Source organism: Gambusia affinis, linkage group LG03 (genome assembly GCF_019740435.1).
Source record: "Gambusia affinis linkage group LG03, SWU_Gaff_1.0, whole genome shotgun sequence".
In the NCBI taxonomy this organism is placed as follows: Eukaryota; Metazoa; Chordata; class Actinopteri; order Cyprinodontiformes; family Poeciliidae; genus Gambusia; species Gambusia affinis.
The window spans coordinates 30232294-30250730 of NC_057870.1; the positions used below are offsets into that span (position 1 = coordinate 30232294).

The window sequence follows — 18437 nt, forward strand, 5'->3', positions numbered from 1 at the left end:
TGAAGGTAGATTATTTCAGCAACATATTACTGTTTGACTTCATTAATCAGAAAAACAGAGCAGATTTTTTATGTTGATGTTTGAGGGCGCAATCAGTTTTTATGCTAACTTCATGAGCTGCTTAAGTCTTAGTAATATAATCACAATCTAATGTCACTAAAATTAATAAATCTTCAGCAGAAATGAAAGTAAACGAGTTTTTGAAAGAGACGAAGTTGACAAGTCCAGCAAAAAAAAAAATTATGGAGTCGTAGTGAAAAAAAAGACACTTAAATATTGAAAACAGGTAGAGATGCACCAGATTTTTCAGGACTAAAACACAGAAAATGGGAAAAATTTCTTTCAGATTATTTAACCAAAAATCCAACAGAAAATTAAAGAATAACAAAATTACCACCATTTATGCGTCAAGACATTTCAGCCTCAAAGTGGTTCAGGTTTCCTGTTGGTTGATGCGTTTACAGACTGAAAATGGCGGGACTTTTTAGTTTCACTGACATTAACGAACAGGAAAATTCAGAAGTTTGTGTATTCGATCAGAAATAATCGATCAAACTGTTGTGGTCAGTCGTGTCCCATCATAAAAGAAATTTATATTTTCCTTGGCTGACCTCTCTCTCTTCTCGTTCTCTGAACCTTCCTCTTCGTCCTTCTTATCCTCATCCTCGGCTCCCTCGTTCTGAAACTCCTCCCCGATTCTCCTTCCTCCCACTTCCTGGTGCTCTTCCTCCTTCTCTTCGTCCCCCTCCTCTTCCTCGGACCCAGAAGAGCTGCTGTCCTCAGAGCTGGACTCGTCGCTTGATGTAGTTTCATATCTAAACCACAAGGGGGCGAAAAAAGATCAGATTTCATTACCTGGATGTGAGTTTAAGAGAAAAGAGGATCAACACGCAGAGGTGGGCAGATTACTGAAGATAAAAATATACTTCAACATATTTTTACTCAAGTAAGAGGAAAAAGTAGCCATCCAAGAAATTCCTCAAGAAAAAAACGAGTAGAAATACTTCAGAATAAAATTACTTAAGTAAAAACACTCCTAAAAGTAATTTTTTTCTAGAATGTTACTCCAGTAAATGGAACAGATTAAATGTTACTCTCCAACTCTATCAAAAGGAAACAGCTGAACGTTTCGCTTACCCTCCGTTGACGCCAACAAACTGCAGGTTCTTCTTGGTGCCGTTGGCGTCGGGGCGGCCATCTTTCTTCTTCATGATGGACTTCAGGGTGTTCTGACTTCCTGGCTGACCTGCAGCGAGGAAAACACAATCCTTTAGACCAGATTGTATATAAAAATATACAGTTTTTAAAACTAAAGTTACTCAAAATGTTGACTCAACAATAAATCAAGCTTGAACTCTTAATAAAGCAAATAATCTGACTAGTTTTTTTCTCTTTTTGTAGGAATCAGGTTGAAGAATCAAAACTTCAAAAACAGAGATGGAGAGAGAGAGAGAGAGAGAATCAGAGATGGAGAGAGAGAGAGAGAGAGAGAGAGGAGATTATCTTCTCTTGTGTTTTCCCTCTTTTCTGCTGACAGGGATCAGCAGAGTCTGCAAGTGTGGAGCATCAAGTTACAACATGAACCCAGCGTGTGTGTTTGTCTGTAGTGTGTGTGTGTGTGTGTGTGTGTGTGTTCAGTAGCAGTCATTGGACTCGTTTCCCATGTTCTGACAGGTGTGTGTGTGTGTGTGTGTGTGAGACCAGGTGATGTTTGTTCTTCCTCATCTTTTGTTTATCTTCAGATTACAGTGAGGTGAGATTAGAGCTGCTGTAATCTGTAATCTAATCTGAGCCTCCAGGAGCAAAAACCCATCTGATTGATAAAACACACACACTTCAGCTGATGTGAGGTGTGTGTGTGTGTGCAAGATGACTGAGAGGATCCCCTGCTCTGATTGGCTGATTATCAGATTTTTACGCTCGGGTCAAAGGTCAACACGCTTTAGCCTCAAACCTCCAGAGGGCGCCGTTACCAACCATTAATCCATTAATTAATAGATACATTTACACTGTATGAAAACAGACGGATGGACGGATACCGTGCAGCGCCGTAGACATCTGCAGGTCCATGCGGCTCTTCTGCTCCGCGGCGCTGATCTGCTGCGGCGAGTTTTCAGGACGATCCGCAGCTTCAGCAGCTGGTAGCGGCAGCATCAGGCTGCGCTCTGAACGAGAGACAGAAACTTCAGAAACTGATCCTGACTAAAGATGAAAACATCTGGTTTTTAATCGCTCAGATGTTGCAGCTGAACACAGAGGAAGATTAAACCAAACAAAATCACATGCAAAACAAAACAGCATTTATATAAATATATATATATATATAAATATTTATTTATATAAATAGTATAAATAAATCAACTGATCGCCTAATCAATTAAAACTGGCTCAATCATTTGATGATTTATTGATTCTCTTTTCTACCAAATTCTGGATGATTTTTATAATAAAATCATCACATTTTTCTGATGTATTCAGAGAAACGGACCCACAGCATCACAGATCCTCCACCGTACTCAACAGTTAGAATGAGCTGCTTTCCCACATATTTACACTGCAAAAACAAATCCTTACCAAGTTTTTTAACTAGTTTCTAGTGAAAATATCATATTACACTAAAAATGAGACAAAACCAACTTACAAGTAACTTTTCAGCATCATGCAGGGGTTTATTTTATGTCAATAATTCCTTAACATTAATAAAAATAAACTAGTTCCATCGGCAGATTATTAAACTTATAGTAAAACATTTTTCCATGTTATTGGTGAAATAATTTTTATCCCAACAAAACTAGAACATTTTCAACAATATTAAGGAAAATTTAACTATATGTTGCTAAAATGTTACTTGTACTTCCATCTCTACTAAGAGTTTTGCAGTAGAAACTATTTAAAAAATACTTGGTAAGATTTTGTATTTTTGCAGTGTATTTAGCTTTTTCTCTGGCATCATTTTAAAACATCTTTAGCATTTAGATTACATTTAACACAGATTAATGGTTTTGTCCAAAGATAAAACACTTATTCATTTAAAAACAGGGTTTGTTTTGTGGAAAAATTTCATTAGATTTAGTTTTTTTACCATTAAAATATGTTAGAACAAACTGAAAACTGTCACACTTTTAGCTACCAGAGTGCTACTGCTAAGGCTTTTTTTGCATCTTTACTGCTGGGAACAATAAGTAAAACATTTGTCTAGACTAAGTGACTAAAAACAAAATAAAACCGATTATATTTTATTATTTCTATGCCGTTGTTAAGAAACTGCAGCAGTTAATAAAACCGTTTGAATTACAGCTTTTTTACGTCCAGAGCTGTTAAATCTGGTGAACTTGTTTGCTTTAGAGGGAACTGGTTAGTCACTCAGAGCTCCACAGAAAGCCCAGAAACTGCAGAACCCGGTCAGGAGGAATGATGGTTACGTAACGCACAGGGAGTCATGAATCAGCATCAATGTGGAGGTGTTAGCCAAGGCGAGGCGGCCCACAAAAACAACCAAACTCAAACAGGAGAGCGAGGAGCGAGGAGCGAGGGGCGCGGCGCCGCCGGCCGGCCCTGCAGGCCCTGCAGCAGTGAGCTCAGCGCTGGGTCCGGTCCAAAACCTCCCTGCATTTTTTTAGGGTCAGGGATAACTTTGGTCTGTCTGATCCGATCTGGATTATCTTTAGGCCTCGTCTGAACACGACCAGAACAATCCATCTAATGTTATCTCCTCGCTGCGCAAACATTCATGTTGGGAAGATTGTTATTCTGGAGAGAAAAACCCAAACAAATTGTTCTGAGCGGGATCAGATGGCATCATGAAAAGCTGATGTAGCAGCGGCTTCATGCAGAGACTTTATGGGCTGATCAGAATCACCACAGGCTGCGTTCACACAGCAGCCGAATGAAACCCAAATCAGATCATTTTCCACAAATGTGACTCAAATCGAGGCTCGTCTCTTTCGCTGGACGATAAACTGTCCCAGAATTTATCGCAATAAACAATAATATTGTTGTATTAAGACCATTTTACAGTAAAATAATGCAGGATTTCCCTATGAAGTCCAGCTAAGCGTGGTGGTAGAGGTGCTAGGGTGAGACACCAGTTACCCCACTGGGGTTTTGTTTTCTTAAAATTATGTTAAAAGTTGTCAGGAAATCAACAACAAAATAAATTACAGCAGCGAATTAAATAGAAATAGTTTTTCTGCAGTTATCTTTAGATAATTGTCTGCTAAAGATTATTTATGTTTTGTTATATATGAACCTAGTTTACCCTGTCTTTGCTATACTAGTGCAGAAAAAAATAAATAAAAACAACAAAACACAGAGCCAGGTTTATAATACTGGAGAAACCCTGATAACAGAGATGATATCAGAAATACATTCTCAAAGATCAATAAACTTTCAATTCTAATGAACATTTAACTCTGGAACAGGAAGATGTTTTAAATACTCAAAATAAACTGAATCGTTTTGAGAAACGCTGCAAACATTTGACACCCAGAATGGAGTGAAAACAAGAACGATTGTATCATCGTTCTACAGTTTTACAGTTTTACACGTTTTTAAAGTGCTTTATAAATAAGTTTGACATCAACAAGTAGTTCACACTACCTGACACCTTTGCCTGTTTCGTTGTCTAAGATGAATAATTATTTTTTCAAATGCAGATTTAGTTACTTCATATTAGATTTGAATTATTGTTGCTTCAGGTGTTTTGATCATTTATTCTGGATATTTCAAATGTTTTCCTAATTCAGAGTTAAATGATCTTGAGAAATTAACAATTTTTTTTATCTCTGTGTGGGTGCACTTGCATTAATGTCACTATTAATTAGTTTATTATTAATTCAAAATGGTCTCAAAATGACAATATTTTTTGCTTATTACAATAATTTCTGAGACAAAATATCATCCAGCAGAATTTGTGATGGTTGAGAGGCCAAAAAATCCCACTAAGATACGAAGATATTTGAGGTGTTGATGAACGTTACTACAAGTCTCTGTGGTAGAAAATATTCAGCCACATTTATTTATTTATGAATAACTTTAATATGAAGCATATTTATTTATTTCTGCACTTAAGGAAATAAAATACTAATAAGAAAGAATCCTGTCATCTTGTAAATGTAAAATATATTTAGAGCCTCACCAGGCCTGTAATGGAGCCGTTTAAGTCACATTTTGGTTGTGTGTGTGTGTGTGTGTGTGTGTTTTCAGTTGTCTGCCCTTGAAACTATGCCTTAATTGCCTGGCATGACAGTGAGCCAATCATCAGCCGAGCCACATGTTGCTGAAGCGCTCTGGGAGGGAGAGGAATGCTTTGTTTGGAAACTGAAGTCAGGAGAATGTGAAACATCCTCACCTCTGCAGGAGTCCGAGTGCAGCGCCAGGATGTTCTCCGCGCTGCTGTACTTCATCACCGAGTTGATGGACGACAGCGTGCTGACCAGCTGGCTGTTGATGGACCCGAACTGGGACTGGGGCTGGCCGAAGGCGTCCGCCAGCTCGCTGTAGTTCTCCGCCAGCAGCATCTGCTGCTCCTGCAGCAGCTTCTGCACCCTCTCTATGTAGTGGTCCAGTCCGACGCCCCCTGGTGGCGGCGCTGCAGCGGTGGCTCCGGTCTCCTCTTTGCTTGGGGCCGAGTCGGGAGGATGAGAAGGACCACATGCGATGTTCCTGGTTTTCAGACCAATCAGGAAATTGTCGTGGATGCTAACCGGGCCGACTCCACACTCTTTGATTCTGGTCGGGTTTGGTTTGCTGGGAAGCGACCCGATGTCGCTGGTGGTTCCGACAGCGACCGACCGCGTCTTTGCCGTCGTTGGGGCGTCTTTGACGAGCCCCTCCCCAGCAGCAACGGTCCTGGTCCCGGGCGGCGCCGTGTTGGTCTGCTTGTCGCAGCTGCTCCGCTCCATGTCCGTGAACGAGTCCGTCACCTCGGCCGTTCTCGTGTTTGTGGACCTGCTCTCGTATTCTGTGTCGGTTCCGGTTTGCTGTGACGCCGAGTCCGGAGCAGCCATAATGGCGGAGTCCATCTTACTGACAACATCCGGGTCGGTTCCTCGCGACACAAACGTCTTCACAGGAGTGACGTTGACGTCCACCGAGCAATCCCCGCAGCCGACCGATCTGGACTGCTTGATCGGCTCCGCCGCGGTTCTGCAGAGGTCCAGTCCGTCCGACTCCTCAGTGTTTACTCCCACTTCAGAAACACTCGGCTCCATGCCAACCTGCTGGTGCCTGGTCTCCACTCGTTGATGCACCACCCACTGGTCCATTGGGAGGTCGGGTCCGCTGGCAACGCTGCGCGCGCTGGGCTGGCAGGACACTCCCACCGTCTGGGTCTGCAGGCTGAACTCCAGATGCTCGCCCACCCCCAGGCTGCACATCTGGACTTTGGCTTCCACCGAGACGTTGTACATCTCCGGCCTCACCATCAGGCCCTTGTCGGCCTTCTTCTTGTTTGACCCTCCAGCTGCTTGGAGCTCCAGTTTGAGCTTCCCCATCTCCATCTCATGGGTGGTTTCTTTGAGCTGGACCTCCAGGCGGTAGATCTTCTCCTTCAGAGCTTCGATGGTTTGCTGTTGGAGCTCGATCTCCTTGTCAGCTTCACTGCTCACGCCCAGCATGGCCTCCGTCACAATAACTCCAGCGCTCCGCGTCTCCAGCCGCTCCGTCACCACGCCTACATCCCGGAGACGACTGTCTTTTTGTGGTTTGCTTAGCAAACCCAAAAGATTGTTCATGTTTTCATCGGTGACTACACCGATTGACTTCTGGAGGACTTGTTTTTGTAGGTTTTGCGGCTGAACTTCAGCAACGTTATTCTCCTTGGTCGTCTTCTCCAGAGCCTGGACCTCAGCAGCCAGTCGCCTGAACTCCTCCAGCCGCTGGGCGCTCTGCTCCTGCGCCTCGGGCTCAATGATGCGCAGCTCCGTCTCCTTCTGGATGGATCCGGAGTTCTCCATTTGGTCAGCACTGCCCACACTGTAGGAACGCTTGCGGAAGCCACTGAGACCTTGGTTCTTAGTCTGAGCGGCCAGCTGTCGTTTCTCCTCCTGCAGAACAGCAATCTTCACCTGTAGGATAGGAATGGATTTGACCTGCTCCTCCAGCTCTTTTAGCCTCTTCAGGGCCACGACCATCTGCTCTCGGATCTGCTGCAGGTGCAACGGGCTGACGTTGGTCACCGGCGTGGCGACGCCTGAGCTCATGGGGCTGTGGCGGATGGAGCTGCCTCTGGACTGCGAGTAGTAGGGGTTATACTCCCCATTAGAAAAGCCGTTGATGGGTAGAGGCTGGTGGGTGCTGGGGGAGATCTGGCTCGTCGCGACAGAGCCAGATGTCGTAGAGTAAGACGACAGGGAGCTGCTGGAGCCCGTTCCACCAAAGCTGGCGAGGCGACGGCGGGGAATCAGAGGCTCGTTGTGCGCTTGCACCAGCAGGCGCTCCTGCTCGAGACGACGGCGGGTCTCCATGAGCGTCTTTTCCACTTGGGGGTTGTGGCGAGGAGCAAACCTGGGTGAGGGCGGCGGAAGAAGCAGCTTCTGCTCAGCCAAGTAGGATTGACCCAAAGGGACGTCACCGGTCGCCCTGGGGAGGGTGGGGGTCAACGGAGCGGCGTCCGGGTGCCGCGAGGTGAAAAAGACCGGAGACTGCTTGCCGTCGCTGTTGGAGGAGGACAGGGAGTCCGTGGAGGTCCATTCAGGCAGAGCGCCGCCCCCCGCAGTGCCGCCCCGAGGGGTTGCCAGAGGCCTGGCCGCTTTGGGTTTCCTCTGGACGCTCAGCTTCTTAATGGTGTTGCCCCTCTCGATGTCGTCGACATATTTGAGGAAATCCAGGTCTAACTGGAAGCCGTAAGGAGTTTCCACGTAGTAGGAGTCTTTCTCATCTCTGGCGCCCGAGCATGTTTGTGCTTTTTCTGGAAGAGATGACAGAGACACGTTTCAGCTTTTCTCAAAACATTTTAAAAAAGCTCAACATTAATAATTCATCAGCAGAAACAGTTAGTTGAGCCAACCCCAAACCACTAGTAAACAATAGTTCCACTGATGTTAAAATTGTACATCAACTTAGTTTTTAGCAGATGTTAATGCTAAAATGCCACATCAGCATAGAATTTACTAGAAACTGATGCTAATGCGCTAACTTCAACTCAAATTACATCTGCCCCAGAAAGACAACAAAACTGGAGGACCAATTTAATTTTTACATTATAGTCCTATAATGCTCTCAGCTATGGCCTGTTATCTTGTGAGGGTTTTATTTTATTTAATACTTGAATTTTTATCAGTTGATAAAATTTCAGCTGTTGAACTTTATCTAACCGAAAGTTTACAAATCAGCCAAGTAAATTAGCGCTTTGGAATTTATCCAGGAAAACTTAATTTAAGGGAAGCCTGGCGCACTGAACGTTTTCAGAGCTGAAAATGAGAAATGAGCTCCAGAGTTAGCAGAAATCTCTGCTGGACCTTTTATACCAGAATGTCTCCAGGTATCAAATCAGGCCAGAAGTTTCTTCATCTCCCACCACCAGGGAAATATTCTGAACTCACTTTGACATTTAACAAGTCATTTTTAAAATATTCTTTACATTTAATGCAAGAAAAAAAATGTTATTTAATTCAAAAACACTTTATTAAGTTAAATATTTTTATTTATTTTACAATCTTCTTTAACGAGTTGTGGATGTCGATGGTGGACAGGAAGGATCTCCTGTAGCTGTCTGTATTACAGCGCAACTGATGAAGCCTCTGAGTGAAGACATTCTGTTATATTTCAGTCCCGATTTTAAGAAGAATCCTTTTTTATTATTATAAAAAGCAGAATTTTTATGGAAAGCTCCAGAGTAATCCTCAGAATAAATAAAATGCCAATAAATACCGTCCACCAGACGGGTCAGTCAGAGTTAACTTGGTTTAATGAAGAGAATTAATCCGTCATAATTTATGTAAAATGGTAAAAAATGACCCCAAAAATATCAACTTTAACTTTTAAAGGAAATTTTACCACTTTTGTGGTGATTTCATAATTCAACAGTTGGTATGAAATCCTTTATGGGAGTAACAGCAGCAGCAAACATGTAAATATTTTCCATTTCTGAAGTACCCGGACATAAGTAGAGCTGTGATTGTAAAAAGTGTATCTGGTCAGCAACAATCACCATAATCTGCCTGCAAGTACAAACACGTCCATCAGCGCTGGGATCATTCTGCTTGAACCCGGTTCAGATCCATGCAGATCTGACGGAGGAAACTCAACAGGTAACGCAGTTCAGCAGCTTGTTTACAGAGTCAACATGTTCTGGTCCAAAATCCATCCTACCGTCAACATTTCACGACCCGCGCCGAGCGCAAACAGCGAAGACGGATCAATCGGAGCAAAGTTCAAGCTCCAACACGGAGCGGCTCCGCCAGCTTTCCGGGCCGCGCGTTCAACCCGACTAAATACAGCGTCTTGTTCTTGGTATGCCTGGAACTCAGCCCAGCTAAAGAAAACACAGGCTGGAAATAAACAGCCCTGTTCTTCCTCCCAGTGCTCCCAGTCCGCCCATTCGGCTGAAACAGAGGATTATGGGGGTTTAATCCCGCTGCTACGGCTTCACTCACCTCAGACCAACAACGCGCTCGCTATTCTTCTGGTTCAGTCAGCAGGCAGAGCCCAGAGCAGGCCGCTTCCCTTCTCATTCCTCTCTCCAAAAGAGGAGGAAAATAAGTTGCAGTGAAGTCGCGCAGCGCGGCTCTGCAGCACCATTGGACAGCTGCTTCACCCAATCCGGCGCGCCTCTGCTTCCCTTCCCAAATAAGAGTCCGGTTCTCTGGCGCAGGGGAGGGGAGCTCTCCACAATAACAGTCTGTTCTCCACACAAACAGATCAGCTAATGTACATGTCAAACTTTGTGCTCTGGTTTACTCTGCAGCGCAAACTTTCTCCAAACAGGATCGGTCCGATTCAAGACCAGGTGCATAACGAAATGTTTAGGTTTAGAAGAAAGATTCAGTTTTAAAAAGTTTGTTTATCAGTATACTTTCAACAAGATTGATCATATTCAAATATCTGCATATCAAAACAACATGTCTAAAGGGAAATTAAATGTTCTTTACTTCTGAAATCAGCTAATTGTTCATCTTTAGCTGGGATTTTAACAGGTGCAGTTTTATACATTTTCTAGGCACATAATGGCATTTTATAGAATATTCAAACGACTGTCACCTTGTTATAAAACGCTGCATTTGCTAAATATGACTTGGACAAAATTTGAGTTTATAATTTAAAGCCTTGAAATTGGGCACCTGTCTCTTTAAGAAGCTCCTGCTCTTTCTAAAACTGCCCCTTCAGGAAGTCACCCCAACATGGCTGATGCACAAACTGCATCCGCTGGCAGTGACGGACGATGAAGCCGTTTCTCTCGGCTCTTTGGTTGTTGATTTATGCTTCATAAACCGATCCAATGGACGCTGAAAAAAACTATTGTTGTGTTCAAATTGTGCTAAAAGCAGTTAGACGCCGTTAAACACCCGTTTCATACTTACTTCACTAAAGTTAAATTATTAAAAGCAAATAGATTGACATTAAATAATTTAAATATCTGGACTTTAAGCCGTTTTCTCTCCTCTGAGACGAAGGCCTCGCTGTGCTTCCTGCAGCCCGACCCTTTAAAAAAAGAAACCGTGTCCTGTTTGTTTTGGAGCATGAATGATCCGCTGTGAGGCTGCAGAGTCACAGTCTGGTGTCGACTGCCTGGGTCACGAGCGCTGACGTTAACGGGGCGGTGGGGTTCGTCGTGTCGCCGTACCAAGAGAGACCTCGAACAGCTGAGCGATGACCTCATCACCAGGGGACGACTGGAGGCCTCCTGCAGTCGCCAACAGCTGCTCTGCTGTCAGCCTGCCGGACCACTTTCTCATCGATGCTCCGTTCCACTTAAAGAGCTAAATCCAGCATTAAATGAGCCAAATAAAAGCGTTTTGCAGAGTTTTCTGTGTTTTCTGGTCTTTAAAGTTCCTCTGCCTGAATCCTGACTGTTTGCTCAAGACGTGAGGCTTCCTGCAGATAAACTTTCCCAAGCAGAGCTCCACCAGAGTGACCAAACTCTGCAAGTATCTAAGGAACTCAACAACAAAACCCCCATTGAAATAAATCTACACTGTAAAAACAAACTCTTACAGAGCATTTCTGGTTTCCACTGCAAATGTCTTGGTAGCCTTGAAATCTGACAAAACTCACTAATTTAAACGAACATCTTACTTTCCAGCAAGATGTAGAATCAGGTTTTACTGCAATTCATGAATGTAATTCATGAATTACCTGAAAATAATTTTTTCACTTATAGCATGTGAAAAATATCTTGTTATAAGTGAGTTTATCTGCCAAAAGAACTAGTTCTTTTTCATCAACATTTAGGAATTATTGACTTCAAACAAGTTCATTTTAAGTTTTTTCTTATTTCAAGTCACTGCAAAATACAAAATTTTACCAAATATTTCTGTTCTAGTTTCTAGTGCAAATATCTGATCACACTTGGAATAAGACAAAACTAACCAAGAAACAAAAGTAATAATTCATTAAAATTAGGAAAGTAGATTATTTCACTAACAAGACATTTTTATCTTACTGTAAGTGAAATAATTTATCACTTTTCATCAATATTAAGAAATTATTTACCTAAAATAAGTTCTTATATCTTGCTGAACTTTAGTTCACTTAAAATAAGACAAAACTGAGATATTTAAACTAGACCAAAGATACTTGGTACGATTTTGTGTTCTTCAGACCTTTACAGTGCATAAAGGGAAATAAATGTTTTCTGTAAATCATAAAATAATAATAAAACTCAAGACAAAGTGATTAATTGTTATTGATCAGCTGCTATCTGTGTGTTTGATGCAGGATTTCCAGGTTTTGAAGCTGCAGCGATCCGCTTGCAGCCCGACAGAAACCACACGCTGACTGGTGGCAGTCGTTTTATTGCAGGTTTTTCCCTCTCGTTACCGAGCCGGCCCACACAGCAACTGCTCATACTAAACGTTTTTCAGCCACTTCCACATTTCCCAACATGTGCAGAACATCACATCTCAGGAAAACGTCCAAGTTTTCCCTGGATGTGGCAGCAGGAAGCTTTTTTTTATCAGCTGCTGTTTAAAAAACTTCAGCAGCTCAGATGTTTCTCCTTTCTTCTGTTATTTCTCTTTGGTTCCAGGTTGATCCTCAAGGTAAAAATATACAAGCAGACGTTTGTTTATTTTGCTCTGGTTGTGTTTAACGTTGAAGTTTAAAGCCCATAAAAGCTTTTCAACATCAGCCACAGAATAAATTTAGGGTTCTTATTTCTTCAAAGTATTTATACGAGGCTTTAAAACAAAAACATTTAAATCTACGATTCAGTGCTTTCAAAGAGGAGGAGCTTCTTAAAGAGACAGAGGCCCAATTTCAAAACTTTAAATTAAAAAGTCAAATTCAATATAAACAGCATTTTTACAGCAACTGATGGTAACATTGGTACTTCATTGTGCTATAAAATGACATTTTGTGCCTGGAAAACAACAGAATTGAGATCTGCATAAACCCTGAGAGGAAGTGTGCTACAGCGCAGGGCATTCTGGGTAAAAACACGCAAACGAACGCACAAGGCTAGCGCTAGCGAGAGAAATGGTTTGTAGTCTTTTAGACAAAAGAGAAATCCTCCAACACTAAAATCTAACAGCATTTTGTTTACGTTTGGTGAAGAAGGAAGTTGCCCTCAGTGTGGTCAGAGGTCTATGTGTCGTTTCCCTCAGTGGTTCTTGGTGCAGCGCCCCCACAGGCCAGGAGGGGAACAAGTTTTTCAAAGTGTGAAAGAACCACAGCAGCTGAAAATGTAACATGTTGCAGTTTTGGTCCCAAATTAAACAGAGTTTACTGGACTGCTGGGTGTTAAAACAACTTAATCTTGAACTGAGCACAGTTTGGACTTCAGCACTGATGGGTGTTTCTAAATGCTTGAAATAATCTTTCCTGCTGCAATAAAAAGAGGTCCAGACATCATTAAGTTGGTGTAATTATCTGGGTGGGTTGGTGGCGTTTGCTCCAAAGAAGAGAAAACATTTTTATGTTTGGAACTTTACTTTCTCAGAACGACGCGTCTCAAATCTGGTCACTCTTTAATTCTGCTGATTTTGTCCCCACAGCGCGAGAGACGCATTCAGGCTGGCATTTCCTGCCTCTGCCCGCACGCCTAATTACATGCAAAAACATTTAAAAAAATAAAAACGAGAGTCTGTTTGATCAACGCCTTTCACTGCAGAACAACAAACAGGAAGCCCTCCTCTGAAAACAACGGGATAATTTTAAACGAAGGACAGAGAATCACTTTAAATCTGGAAGAAACAGCTGGGATTCTGCAGGAAGTCGCAGATCTGGGCCAAAAGCTGCAGCTTAATGCTGAACACCATGAAGCCGGCTGGAGGGAACGTTGAAAAACGAGAACATCTCAGTGTTTCACTCAGAGATGGTCCAGAAAAGCAAACTTTTGGCTCATTTAGGAGCAGTCTGTTTGTTGTAGGTGGTTCAGAGAACAAAACCAAGAGAAAACAGAATAAATTTGTTCTGTTTTACAGACGATTTCTGTGTTTAACATCTAAACCAGCTGCAGTTCTCCAGATAAGGTCGTATATAAACAGAACATCGCATGAAGTCACTTCACTGCAAACATGAAGAGTCGGGTGGAAAGCAACTAAACTTTAAACCGCTGAGTTTCGTTTTTACAGTGTTAGAAAGTAAAGGGCAGTAAAATAAAGACTACATTGGTCGCTCCCTGTCGATCTGCATCAACCAGTTTCCATAAATTTCTCTGAGCCAAACTCTGAAATTATTACAAAGTGAAAAGTTTCACATGATGTGTGACTTTATGAATTCAACTTAATTTATCAAATCAACGTCTGAGCAGCAGAAACAATCACATGATTCAATTAAACACTGCAAAAACACAAGAAAACTAACTGAGAAATAACTTTTCAGAAAGATATATGAGCTTGTTTAAAGCCAATGATTTGCACATATAATAATTTTAACTCATAAAACATTTCCCGTGTTTTTAGTGAAATAATCTGCCAATGGAATGAGTAGGGTTTTTTTTTTTATTAAAATAAGAGATATTATTTATAAATATTTGCACTGGAAACTGGACCAGAAATTCTTTGTACAATTTTGAGTTTTTTCAGTGAAACAATAATTAAAAATAATTTATGTTTAATTTATAGATCTGCTTCAGTCTGGTTTGACAAATGGAGACATTAAAGTTTCACTTTTATTAAATTTTAAGTCCATGCTTAGATGGAATTGCTCCCTTCCTGAAACCTTTGTTTTGTTTTTATGAAGCGTTGGAGAGAGAGAGCGCCACCTTTCTGCAGACGTCCTCCAGGCTTTTCCCATTTAGCCATATGACAGTTTCTGTTGTTATTTAGTGAAAAGCATAAAAAATGTGTTTAACTCATCAGTGCGTCGGATAAACATCACATATTTATGTCACCTGCAGAAACAAAGCCGTTAAATTCCTCTTTCATTTTTGCCGCTTCCTCTGTTTTGGTGATTTCTGCGTTCGTTCCAGAACGTCCTGCATCGTTACAAGATGGAGGCCGAAGGACAGCAGATTAGTTTTATTTTTCCAAAATCAATTCTGAATTCTGGTAAACTAGAATCGGGATTAAGCAAATACCTTTTTTAGCTAATCCACCTCATTTACTTTTGCCGTTCTGCTTTAAATCGGTCAGAAATCCACACAGAGACGTCGCTCTCTTCCCTGTGAGTCCATTTCAGATCCGATTAAAACACAAAGCTTCAGTCAGACTAAAACAACCCGGAGCTTCATCAATTCATCAGCTGGACAGAGACCGCCGCCAGCAGCAGTGAGTCAAACAATCATCCTGTTTAGAGTCCGGCACACATCATTACAACCCTGCAGCAGCAACACAAACTCACAACAGGAAAGTGGGTGAATGGTGCCATGAGGAGCCTTTCACAGCCGCAGCAACAGAACCGCCTCAGAGTTTAAGGACGTCGATGGAAACGTCACTTCTCTGGGTTTTCTGGTCACATTGAGAAACCAGGCAGCTGGATTTCTAAACCAACAACAAGCAGTGATCACCTCAGATCAACAAACAACATTTATAGGAAATATTAGCTCCCAAATGCAGCTACCCTGCAGAAATACAAAATGCTACCAAGTAGATTTGGTTTAGTTTCTAGTGGAAATATCTCAGTACACTGGAAAAAAGACAAAACCAACTTACCAATCATTTTTCAGTAAGATAAGTTAATAATTTTTAACTCAACTGAAACACTAAATCCTGCAGCAGATCTCCATGTTCATGTTGTCAAACTCAAGCTAGCATAGCTAACGTCCTCCCCTCTCCCTCAATGTTCATTTCTTAAAGGTTTTCCTGACATTGTTACATTATCTGGTTGACCATTGATGGCAAAGAACTGCGTAGTTTTCTTTTTCACATCAGGCGAACATTTTAGATTTAGTTCATTATATTAACGACTAAAAGCAACGGTAGAAACCAACTGAAACATTTTTACCATTTAGCAGCAAAAGGTAAAAACATTCCCAGCTTTCTCCTCCACCATTTTGTCATTTTTAATCAAACTTTAGGTGTTGTTTTTTTTTTTTTTGCCTTTGAAAAAACCAGAAGCTTCAGCGTTCTGCACATTCCTGCAGGGATTTAGCGGAGAAACTCTTCCCTCGATCCTGTTGGGCTTCGCAGGAATGCGAGTCGTCTGCAGGTGTGTTGGGAGCAGAGGCTCCGCTGACAGCCGATATTTCACAGCGAGGTGGAGGAATCCGTTCTGCATCCCACAAACACAACCCAGCAGCTACCCTGATAATATTTAACATTCCTGTTACTGTCAGACAATCATCAGAAGAGCAAACACACTGAATTTTAAATTGATCCGATTTAAAATCTGACTCACGTTTACAAGAGAAAACGGTTTAAGTTCACCTAAAATTGTTGATTTCTGTAGAAATGCTAGTTTGCCTCAACATATTCAGGTTTCTGAACATGTTCAGCTCTAATTTTCAGTCATTAAAGTACAGTAATCACTTATTTATTGTTCGTAAAGTTTACTGATATTAACCTTCATCTTTGTAGGTAAAAAGAACTTCATGCTAGTTTATAAATCCTGAAACTGACCAACACAAACCTAAATAGGTTTAACCCATGAAATTAAAATCATTAAAATAGAATTATTTGAATAAAAATCTGCAATTAATAAATCAAAGCGGAGGCAGGAAACAATCTTTGGTCAAACTCTGAACAGACTAAGAACTGAACAACTAACCTAAAACTGAGATTTTACTGGCAAGTTTTTTACTTTTCAGACTCAGAAATCTTCTTGATTTTTCTGGACAAATTCTATGAATCATCTCAAAATTTCTATTTTTCTGGCAGAAATGTCCTCATTTTGCCCTTCGGCGTTGTCCCAGTCCTCCTCTGTCTTAGCTGCTCTAATCAGTATAGTTAGATCCTTAAGACATTTGTTCTTTATGTGAAATTTACAAGTTTCACCTGTTAAACTGAAACCTGAAATAAAGGAGCATGCAGCTGACTCTTAATCTAATGTTATTGAACTTCGCTGTTTTCCCACCACCTGGTTCTGTTGTGGGTTCAAAACCAAAGCTGATGTACTTTTCCTTTGTGATTGCTTCAGCCCCGGATTAGGTGAGAAAAGCTCACACTGTCACTGATGTGGAAACTTAGAAGCCTAATCAACAGCAACATGCCTGCAGCTGCATCACTTTCATAAAAACCATCACAGACCGAAAGGTTTGCAGCAGATAAAAGGTTTGTCAATGTTAGAAAAGGTGAGTTTACCTGGGCCGTTGCCGTTTACCTGCACCGTTTGAGCCATGGGTGCAGCTGCGTGATCTCAGTCCCACAACCAGACCCTCTGCAGTCATGCAACTGACATGCATCAAGTCCAGACTGCCATGCAACCTGCAAACTGACACAAAAACATAAAAAAGGTCAAAAATGACATACAGTTGGCTTCGTTTGATCTACAAAATCAGTTTTAGAGGAGCCAAGTTAAAGCCATTAAAGCTGCAGTATGTACCTTTTATAAAATGTTTGTTTTTTTACATATTTATGAAATGATTACGATGTAGTGACAGTATAAAAATAAGAGAGTTCCTCTGTCCTCTCCCAGAACTTTTGCAGAAATGCACCACCCAGTCAGAAACGACCAATCAGAGGCAGGAGGCGGGTCTTAGCGCTGTCAATCACTCTCGTGCTCAAACAGAACGCCACCAGCGCTCAGAGTAACTGAGGTGCCAACAGGCTCTGAAGACTTTTCAGAGGAATCGTTTTAACATTCAAAAAGAAAAACATATTTACAACACAAATTTACAATTTAAATTTACAATTTACAACAAAAACACGCCGATGCGTCTAAAACAGACCAGAGTGAATTTTCCCTCCACCGTCTTTAAATCAGACACAACGGGAGTCGATCATCTCCACGACGTTTTAATTGTTTCTGCTGCTTTTGCTTTGAAGAGAATGAAAGGTTAAAGGTCAGAAGGTCAACCGGACGCCACACATTACCCACATTTAACAAGATTGATGTCAAAAGTTTGTATAGCAATAATTTTCATTTGTGGCGCCACCGCTTTAAAAGGATTTTCATAAACAAAACTTCCAGAGGTCAGAGGTCAACAGCCCCCCATTTCCACAAAATCAAACAAATTTGGTGTCAAACAACTCGGTGAATATATTTATTTTAGTATCAGAGGTGGGAAGAGTATCCAGATACAGTAATTGAGTAATGGTTGTTATACACTTTTATTGTTTATAAGTTAGGAAAAAGGTGAGAGCTGGTTTTAAGCCTGTGTTTACCGTCGTCATAGCAACTGCCTACCAAAATGGCCGTCAGCTACAAAGTTCCAGGAAGTGTGACGTCACAGGAGAGCTGTGTGCTGCATATGTTTTAGCTAAAGCTCATCATGTGGAGCATTAATACTTCTGGACTCCAGAAATCAAGTAAAATGTGATCAGAGGTCAAAGGTCGTCACTGGAGATCAACAGATACGACGGAGTGAGTGACCAGTCAGCCACCTGGTCCAGGAACCGTCACCCAGCTGCAGCTCAGGTTTCTGTGTTTACAGGAGGAACCCAAATAAAGCGGCGCAGCTCCGGCAGCGGGCCGGGCCGGGCCGGGCCGGGCCTGGAGGTCGTTCAATAATAGACCCGATTCAGACACATGAACCGAGCGTCACCAGCACCCAAATAGACTGCGGTTATGTTTCTGAGCGCCGCGACCTCCTGCTGGGTCGCTCAGTTAAAAAAAGAAAAAAAAAAGAAAATTTATTCATTCTGAAAGAATAAAAGCAAAACTTAAAATGAAACGAGGATTTCTGCAGCACATAATCGGGTCTGACGGAGATCAAAGCAGACGTGATCAGAAACAAT

The 18437-nt window shown here is 41.8% G+C and overlaps 1 protein-coding gene across 3 annotated transcripts in view; it reads right to left on the reverse strand.

The window, feature by feature from the left end:
• Nucleotides 1-18437, reverse strand: part of kank1a (KN motif and ankyrin repeat domains 1a) — a 46812-nt gene that overhangs the window by 3593 nt on the left and 24782 nt on the right. The window contains exons 2-6 of one of the 3 annotated variants that reach the window (XM_044112075.1): nt 16842-16971; nt 5351-7909; nt 2040-2165; nt 1138-1246; nt 612-815 (exon numbers count right to left, since the gene is read on the reverse strand). In XM_044112075.1, the coding sequence (XP_043968010.1) occupies nt 612-815; nt 1138-1246; nt 2040-2165; nt 5351-7909; nt 16842-16878 (3035 nt within the window). In that variant the 5' untranslated portion in view covers nt 16879-16971. Of the gene's footprint in view, nt 1-611; nt 816-1137; nt 1247-2039; nt 2166-5350; nt 7910-9596; nt 9745-16841; nt 16972-18437 lie in introns of those variants that run through there. The other 2 variants (XM_044112077.1, XM_044112076.1) reach the window with 2 other exon arrangements.